A 10000-nucleotide genomic window follows, 5' to 3' on the forward strand; every position below is an offset into this window, starting at 1 on the left:
TAGTCATCGCCACCACCATCCTACATTTGAACCGTTATTTTCACTTTTGTTCTTAAACACACCCAGGTAGCCTAATACTGTATCTTCCAGATAAATAACACTGAGCTAGCAATTATCAACCCCACCTTCCCCCCTCCCCCGACTGTATGCCCCTATAGTATAACATCGGAGCTGAAGCTCCAGAGGGGTGGTCTACTGAAACACAGCACCCAGGGGGGGGTCTAGATCAGCCCACACTGCTTTAAGTGCTTCAAGCTGCCCTTGAGACCTGCCTGCTGGCGTGCACCCCCTCAAACCTGAGGGGATCATTGGAAAAATACACAAGTTTGAGTATGTGCATGTGTGTGTGTGTGTGTGTGTGTGTGTGTGTGTGCATGTGTGTGTGTGTGTGTGTATGTGCATGTGTGTGTGTGTGTGTGTGCATGTGTGTGTGTGTGTGTGTGTGTGTGTGTATGTGCATGTGTGTGTGTGTGTGTGTGTGTGTATGTGTGTGTGTGTGTGTGTGTGTGTGTGCATGTGTGTGTGTGTGTGTGTGTATGTGCATGTGTGTTTGTGTGTGTGTGGGTGTAGGTGTGTGTGTGTGTGTGTGGGGGTCGCTACATCAGTAAGAACAGCAGTTGATACCTCTTGATGTCTTACACAAACCAAAAGCCCTTAATGTGGTTAAAACCTTCCCTCCGTGTCTGGCTTTTTCATAATCCCTACTAAACACTCGAAGGAAATCTTCAGAGTGCTACCCTTGTACATTGTGGCATGTGGCATTCACTCGAAGCTCTTGTTATTTTCCATTCAAATTGCACGTGTTCCAGTTGCAGCTGTTCTGGCGCGATTATAACCTGCGCGGTTTAAGCCGTTCTCCACTCTCTCCTACTCACAGTCCGCACGCTGTGGGAAAGGAGTCAGCAGCCCTGGCCGTCTTTCTGTCCTGCTTTACGTAACAGTGAGTGGGGTTTGAAGAACCGCACACCGCAGGTTGAGTCGGAAACACTATTCCACTTCAGGAGCCCATATCTCAGACTGAGATGTGTTCACTTTGCGCTGCTCTCAACAGGACCAGCCTTCTGCACTCAGCATGAGAGGTCTCAGAATATAATGGGGGCAGGTTGGGTTCTTCCTGATATAACTGTATCTTGCTGCGCTGTGACGTCTGAGAGAGGGGTTAATAGCATGCAGCAGCGGCGGTGAGCCCCGTGGCATCACTCAGTCTCCTGTGGGGTGGGCGTCAGTGAAGGCATGATGACACGAGGAGGAGAAGAGATGAGCGGGATGGGAATAGAACACCACACGCGTCATACTGTGGTAAAAAAGAGGAAGGGAAATTATGATAAGAGGATTTAAAGAATTTGAGAATGATAAAGGCTGTGTGAGACAAAGAGAGGGTGAGTTGGGAACAAAGGTAAAGGTAATATCCAGACATGAAAATGGAACATTTGACTTAACAATGAATATCAAAGATTAAAAAATCTATAAAGGGCCGAGCATTAAAAGACTGTGACCGTCGATTGTCATAGAGAACTGACAGTTTCTCACATAGACCTGGGTTTTGAGATGAAAGATTTTCTAGACAATGTTCGATTGTATTCACAGGGGTGTATAATAATAAGCAGGATTAGTGCAAGAGTGAGGAATATACTGGCAGCATACAACACGGACCCAGAGCTAGCCTACAGGCAGAGACTAGACAAAAGAATAACTTAAGGAGATGAAAGTGTGATGAAAATGATAGAATAATAAAACAGTGTAGTGACAGTTTGAGGTGATAATGATGAGAGACCACAGAGATGACAGCAGTAATGATGGCGCATGCACGCCTCTAGGGCAGGGTTGTAGTGTGATACACTTGATTAGTGATGTGGAGCACAGCCTCGCACAACACCTGTCCCCTTGCCATGGCGCTACCAAGCAACCAAGATGAATCATTTACATGTCTTCATTGTGGTTATCATGTGTGAACATGACCTACACCTGTTTCTCTCTTTAAATAAAAAAAAAAACAACACAAGCAACCGAAAAAATATGTATAACCCAGAACTGAGGAAGTCATGGGGAAGTTTGACTTTTTGCAGACAGAAGTGAATGCTAGGCTACTCTGAAATATACTGTATTGTTTCTCGCAGCCTTACTCTCACCGGAGGGGAAAGGCAGCGGGAGACACACGCGGCGTTCACCGCGGGCAGCTGGAAATTGCATTTGGCCGCGGTGTGTGAATGAGACGCGAGGCAAACACACAGCTATACACAGACTGCAAACACACTGCTATACACAGACTGCCTGGGGAACGGCGCTGCCGCTCACTGGCTATCCATAATTCAACAGTCGCCAGGCCCAACAGCCACCGTTCCCAAGCAGGAAGTATGAGAAACAACAAAGACCAGGAAGAATCCAATTTCCCTCCTAGTCCTTTGAGTATCAGCCAATAATATGCTGGGTGACCCCGTGCCCTCGGCGTGACCTTTTTAGATGAACTGGAAGCAATGTTCCGCAAGAATAGGCCTGCTGTATGATGTCACAGCCCTCCCTAATAGCGCAAGCAATTAGAACAAGCAATATAATAGCTGCTCAATTTATCCTGAAATAATCCTGTAAGTTTTATACATTTGTATCTGAAATATTTCAATTAGTTTACACCTCTTGATCAAATCAACAAAGGTGAGGGTGTAAATCATCTACAATGAGATCTCCTCTTTCAAGCTCCTTGATGGCGCTGTTAACGACCAACGGTTACAGTGCACTGTAATCCAGGCACAAGATGTTCCTGGCAGTAATTGCTTGCTTGTACAGAAACAAAATACCTCTCAGCCTTTGTCTGATGGCCGCTTGGAAGATGTATGCCAAGAGCAGCACCTGTTGGTCTGTATGAGTGATGTCCTGGAATCAGAGGAGGAGGCCAAAACCCATGAAGCTCATCAGTGGGTTAGCAGAAGCCACCCGTACTTAGTGACGTTATTGACTTCATTTACTAGATGCAAACACTGCTGTGTGGATGTTGTTTTTAAGAACCAAACTCATTTTCTAACATCTCTCTGCGTACCATAGCTCTCCATTTTCTTCAGTCAGGCCCATGACTTCTTAATACCATCATCCATTCTCAGACATTTTATTCATGGCGTGTGCTGTTTGCGTCAGCAGGGGAGTAATCCTTCGGTGAAATAAGGAAACCTGTATTTCAGTGGCCTGCCTGAGAGGCTGAGTGGCCTCGGGGGAAGTGCAGCTCCGGTGGTGTGTCAGGGCTGTGTGGAGTAGGAGTCTGGGGCAGGACAGGACGGGGCAGGACGGGGCAGGAGAGGACAGACAGCTCTGATGCTGCTGGCTTTGCACTGCAGAGGAACAGCGGTGCTGACACGAGCTTGTTTTCCTAGTTTCTGTTAAATCAGCTATATTTGCATCACGTCTCATTTGTCTGTCTTGACTGACTGACTGACTGACTCTCTCTCTCTCTCTCTCTCTCTCTCTCTCTCTCTCTCTCTCTCTCTCTCTCTCTCTCTCTCCCTCTCTCTCCCTCTCTCTCTCTCTCTCTCTCCATCTCTCTCTCATTCTCTCCCTCAGGAGTGCTCAGTCTGCCGGACAGCTTGAACTTGCACAACGACCAGCAGAGGTCTGGAAAGGCAGGAGAGGGTCACGCCTACAGCCAATCAGAGCTGCGCACCATCGAGCAGTCCCTCCTGGCCACCCGCGTGGGCAGCATCGCCGAACTCAGTGAGTCCTCTGTGTGTGTGTGTGTGTGTGTGTGTGTGTGTGTGTGTGTGTGTGTGTGTGATGTGCGTGTGTGTGTGTGTGTGTGTGTGTGTGTGTGTGTGTGTGTGTGTGTGTGTGTGTGTGTGTGATGTGATGTGTGTATGTATTATGGAGTTAATGTGTGAGAGGAGAGGGAGAGGATTTGAAGGGGAATGAGTCATGCAATTCTGCAAATGTGTGGCCACACGTGTCTCTATGTGTGTGTGTGTGTGTGTGTGTGTGTGTGTGTGTGTGTGTGTGTGTGTGTGTGTGTGTGTGTGTGTGTGTGCATTTGATCTGACAGGTGTATGTGATGAAAATGTTAATGAACAGGTTGTGTGGAAGTCATGAAAACCTTCTAGTGCTCTAGGGCCAACAGCAGGTGTTTGGTACTCTTGGCCTGGTCACGCCAGGGCTGTGGGCTGAAGGCAGACCACTGCAGGCTGAGTCAAAGTGGCTGGCTGTGGAGGAGTGCATTTACATATGCTGCGTATGCTAGCCTTGCGTGACCTAAGACTTCTGTGCATAGCTGCAGAGCTCAGTTAAGGTCATTAAAGATTAAATAAGGTAGGACGGGTGTAGAAGTGAAACCTATTGTGATGATTACAGAGTTTGATGACTGCTACAATTAAACCAGCTATGAATCATGAACACTGTGGGTAGTGAATCATTAAACTAGTTTGCAGTGTAATTATGGGAGTTAACTGGATCTTTTTTCAGACTGAAAGCTGAGTAATTGTTTTTGTCCCTGTAAGATTTACTATGTAAGCGACATGTTTTAAAATGCACATTGTTAATACACTCAGAACATTTGTATAGAATTCTTTGTTTGGTGAGAGAGTGCCTGTATGGGGGGTTATATTTGTAATGAGGAGGTCTTTGATATTCTTGAGTGGAGGGGTTTATACCAAGAGTCCTCCATAGGCAGACTCTGCATCCTGGAAAGTTCTGCATTAGTATCTGCCTCCGTAGTCCTGCTTGAGCTCACAGTCCTGGAGGAGTGCAGCCGGAGAGTTCAGTCGAGCACATTAAACATTCAAACTGAGCAGCGCTGCACAGCGCAGTGCTCAAACTCACTCAAAGCTTCAGGTTGATGCAGCTTCCACCAGCTGCTGCAGGGGTGCCAGGTGCCAATTTGTCTGCGTACATACTGAGCCAAAAATCGTATAAGTTTTCTGACATTGGTATTTGTGGGACTTCTAATGATTAAATAGAAATATGTGAAATGGGCATTATATCCATGTTGCCGTAATTGCTGTGAATGAAAAGATGTGCGTCAGAGAAATCTCTCTCGTAAAGTTCTTCATTGATTTTGCATTAAAGATCTGTGCTTTCCATAACTAGATTACTCTGTTTGGCTTCCCTTGCGGCATTGATTAGGCAAGACTTAAATCTATTCATAATCAACAGAGATGAAAGTATGGCGTGATTACTTTAATCAGATTCATAATAGGGGATTTGGACACTGACATCTTTATGCCATCCCAATGTGATGCGGATCCATCTGGTTCAGGTGTGCTGCTGAACAGGAGGGGCCAGACGTCGAGAGAGAGAGAGAGTGGTCTTCAAAGTGGAGGGAATTGATTTAATAATGTTATCCAATATGTTTTACAACAGTCAACATGCTCTATATTTATCACGCCAATAGGCAATGTAACCATATATCCTCTCCATGCATTTCACATACATTAGAAGGCCATCAAAATAAACTTCAGGAAATGAGGTAACTGGGATATGATTTCATGTTTGACTCAGCCAGCAGCCAGCAGCCAGCTCCATCCCCCTCCGGCCTCCTCAGGAGCAGACTGTGAAGGGTGCTTCTTAAGGGGGTGGGCTGAACACTTGGAGCTCTGCTGATACACCACTGAGGTCCTGAAAAGTTCTTTTCTTTTCTGTCATCCATGCCACACTGTTGCCTCTTAGTGTTTGGTGTGTAATACTCAACCAGAACCAATTTAATGCAATCCACACCGGAACCTCTGCACCTCATTTGCAATGGCGGCATTCAGAAGCATCCTAATGACAGGGTGTTTGCTCTAAGGGTTAGGCCTTTCCTGGTGCTAAGGCCCAGAGTGAGGAGTCAGCACAACTGGAGGCAGGCTGGGTGGGTGGATTGAGCTTTCTCCCAAAATACCTCCGTGGCTCCCAGCTCAGATATCAGCCCGGCGTCTCTTCTGGGTGCCAGCAGATATCAGTGGTGCCGCTGTCTCATCCTCTTCCCCTGTGTGTGTCCCCTGCCTGAGCATCGCTCGGAGACTGTCCCCACAGGACCTCTGTGGGAGGCGAGGACATGCCCCCCCCGCCACACACACACACACACAAGCAAATACACACACACACACCCAGGGAAGTAGAGTATGAGTAAGGGAATAAAGTCAGTCACAAAGGAGCACTTGTCTCATTTATCTAGCCATTACAGAATGGAATTCGTTGGAGCAGCTTATTTGCCAGTTTATTCTCAGAGCTCATTTATATTTGCATTCTATTGTTTGACATTCCCTCTTTAACTTTTGGCATAATTGGAAAGTTAAGTAGTGAATCAGACTGGGATAGGATGGGATTGTTTTTGAGAGGAGGAGGAGGGCTGCAGTAGGATGCATTCAAATTGGAGCGCTTCTCCAGTGGGAGGTCACCAAGTTGGGCTTTGGGAGAGACTTTTATAGCAGGATGTTAAAGTGAAATTGCAGCTATATCGGGTTTCGGTTGTGTGTATGTTTAAGAGCCCAGAGGGTGATGTTTTAAAATGAGCTTACAAATTTGCCTGCAGTAGAAGTACGCCTCAGGTTTCTCATCACACTACCATGAGTAGCTGTGTGTTATACATCTGAACTAACAGCTGGTTATGCAGTGGGTCTGTCTTGTGTCAGTGTCCTCCTCTCAGGAAGATGGCAGGTTCTTAGAGCACCAGTCCTCATCAGTGCCCCGTGACGTCAGGTCTCATCTCACCCGAGCACCTCCAGTACCGTCCCAGTCTTGACGGTGTGCACCTCCAGTACCGCCCCAGTCTTGACGGTGTGCACCTCCAGTACCGTCCCAGTCTTGACGGTGTGCACCTCCAGTACCGTCCCAGTCTTGACGGTGTGCACCTCCAGTACCGTCCCAGTCTTGACGGTGTGCACCTCCAGTACCGTCCCAGTCTTGACGGTGTGCACCTCCAGTACCGTCCCAGTCTTGACGGTGTGCACCTCCAGTACCGTCCCAGTCTTGACGGTGTGCGATCACAGCCATGCTGGCTGCTGTATGAATGAATATTTGATGCATGTTTGAAGAAGTCTCTTTATTGTTCGCCAGCTAACCCCATATGTGTTTACTGAAGAGTCTGGTTCTCCCTCTCTCTGCCTCACTGCATCCTCCAAAACACCTCAACTGAACCTAATTTATTCAGATAATATCATATTCCATTTTCACAGTTGTAGAAAAAAGATGAGATTACCCCCCCCAAAAAAAAACATCCTTCCAGCTCCGGATCCGGCTTGTGCGTCTTTCATCTTGTGTCTGCTGCCGGAAGGGCTCACTTTCTTCCCAAAGGCCCCTGTCTGCCAGTCACCAGCACGGATTCTGGGAGTGCTGAAGTTCATCTTGCCCTGCGAAACTCCTGACAGTTTGTTTGTCAGTAAAGAGTTGCCATCATTTTCCCAACAAAATTCCTTCCCTATTTGCTTTCGCATCAAAGGCATCATAAAAATCTTGTGGGTCCCCTCTCCGACAGATAGCACACACCCCCTTAGAGAAACGCTCCGTGGTTTTACCAGGTTATGACACAGCTACCCTCAGACACTGAAAGTACTGCTCTGAAGAACACAGGACTCCTGTTGGGATTGTTGAGTTGGTGTTTGTTTGTGCTGTTTTGTTGCGGAATATAAAACAAAAAGAACAGGACTAATGGCGCACAAAACAGTGGGCGCTCAGAAGCCTATTGACCAGGCACTTGATCCACTCGTGTGAAAGTGACTTCTGTTCTGGACCGCTGGCATTGTGGCTCTGGGTCTAGTATCTCTCAGTGTTGGAGTGCTTGGAACGCCCAACCGCTTCTAAGAATAATCTACCAACAGTTTAAAAGCATCTGGATCTGTCAGGTGACGATAGGTGTTTTTTATTGTCTGCGTTTCACTCAGTCTTATTAAAAGTTCCCTTTGAAATGAAACAGTTATTGCACAGATTTCACAATGTAAATAAACAAGTATGAAATGTATTTGTTTGATTGCATCTTTTTTTTGCTGTTTTTCCAAAAGAATGGCATGGGTCTGTGTGGCTGTGTTTAGTTTAGCCCTGTGGACTAAGCACAGCCTGGATTCACATGTCCATACATCAGGGTCTACTCGCTTGAGGGTGTGTCTTTAAGTAAGGGGTAAAGTGCTGAACGAGGACTGAACCACAAAAGAGATCGTCATTTGTCGTTCGTTTGGACGTGGACCGGCACGTAAGTGTGGCAGTTTGGTGCTGTTCGACTTGGAATGGAAACACAAATGAGCTCAGCGCAGCCTGGCTCGCCGCCGCCGCCAAAAGTACCAATGGAAAAAAAAACTGTTGTTTTAGTCGGGACCTTGACTTCTCGGCAAGGTTGTCTCCAGTTCCGTCTCGTTGTCTGCAGAAGTGACTGGCCATGAGTGAAGTCAATTAGCCGCACAAAAGAGCTTTCTCACCGAATGACTTTGCGAATATCTTTGGAGTCGGTTTGGGGACCTTTCCTCTCCACTCCAGTGGCTGCTGTTCCCGTAGTAACAGGAGGCCCAGCCACGGTGCTCACTTGTGCTTGACTTGAGAGACAGGGAGGCGATGAACTGGACCAAATCTATCCGGGGTTGGGTCAAGTCGCAGGCAGCCATCCATAAGATGGACTACGGCCTTCACTCGCTTCTCTGGCCCCGTCTTCCTCGTCATAACACCGGAGGGGTGTGTGTGTGTGTGTGTGTGTGTGTGTGAGTGTGTGTGTGTGTGTGTGTGTGTGTGTGTGTGTGTGTGTGTGTGTGATTGAGAGTGTGTGTGTGTTGTGCATGAGAGGGGCGGGTTGCCTTTAGAGGAGCAAATAGATGAATGTGTTGTAGAATGTCTGTGAGTCAAACGCCTGGGAGCAGAGTGACGAAGAGGGGGTGTGCATCTGTGTGACGTTTTAGCATAAAGCCCACACTGCATTGCCATATCAATCTATAAACAGCCAATTACAGAGTAAATTCATTACCAGAGATTTATAAGCATTACTCCAGTAATCGCCAGTACTGCCCCTGAAGGACAATCATTCTGTTACGCAAAGCCGATCAGCTCTTTGGCGCACCTCACCCAGGTCCCGCGGGCTCTGGGGCAGACCCAGCCACTGGCGGTGCAGACGGGGCTGTTCTGTCCTGGCCAGAGGGGGCCCGTTAAAGTGCTTCATGGCCGGCTGGCGGTCAACAAGCGTTTCCATGTTTTTCTATTGGTTTTCCCTCTCGGATTCCCAGAGTGGAGTGCTACTGAACACCCACACCCACCCACCCACCCACCCACACACACACACACACACACACACACAGACACACACACACACACACACACACACCACACACACACACACACACACACACACACACACACACACACACACCACACACTGCCCTGCTCCCTGTGTCCTCATAAGGGGGCTGGGGTGGTTGTGTGCCTGTATGTGTTTTGACAGGTGTGTGTAGTTTGTGAGCCGCTCAGAGCTGGCTGCGCACTGCTCTTCCGCTGTCAGCCATCGATCATGTGCGCTGTGCCCCCCACACCACACGGCCGCCTCACAAGGCTCAATGAGATGGAAGTATTGATCCTTTTCACCTCTCTGGTTTGTAGGCTAAAATAGCATTACTGCAGTCCCTTAGTTTCTCCTGTGATCCCCTCTCCCCCCACCATCACCACACACACACACACACACACACACACACACACACACACACACACACACACACACACACACACACAGCCCTGCTCCCTGTGTCCTCATAAGTGCTACTGAACACAAACACACACACACACACACACACAGACACACACTGCCCTGCTCGCAAAGACACACATACACATACAAACACACACAAACACAAACACACACTATGGGTATGATCAATAACTGCCATCTGTGTCACCTTGACAACAGGCCAGGTTTACATGAATTCCTCTCAGATGAGGCAAGCTCACGTCACTCTCACGTTCAATGGATTTCTTCCAGAGCACCTTGTGGAATGATATAGGCTCTCACAGAATGGGTGAAGAAAGCTTTGTTACTATTAAGGAACACTAATGGAACGTTGTTACTATTAAGGAACACTAATGG

General features: G+C 47.7%; 1 protein-coding gene across 2 annotated transcripts in view; it reads left to right on the forward strand.

Moving 5' to 3' along the window:
- The window catches only part of btbd11b (BTB (POZ) domain containing 11b), a 70209-nt gene that overhangs the window by 36211 nt on the left and 23998 nt on the right, over positions 1–10000 (forward strand). For both annotated transcript variants that reach the window (XM_031564217.2, XM_031564218.2), the window contains exon 2: positions 3547–3696. In XM_031564217.2, the coding sequence (XP_031420077.1) occupies positions 3547–3696 (150 nt within the window). The remainder of the gene's footprint in view (positions 1–3546; positions 3697–10000) is intronic.

This window comes from Clupea harengus, chromosome 3 (assembly GCF_900700415.2).
Source record: "Clupea harengus chromosome 3, Ch_v2.0.2, whole genome shotgun sequence".
Classification (NCBI taxonomy): domain Eukaryota; kingdom Metazoa; phylum Chordata; class Actinopteri; order Clupeiformes; family Clupeidae; genus Clupea; species Clupea harengus.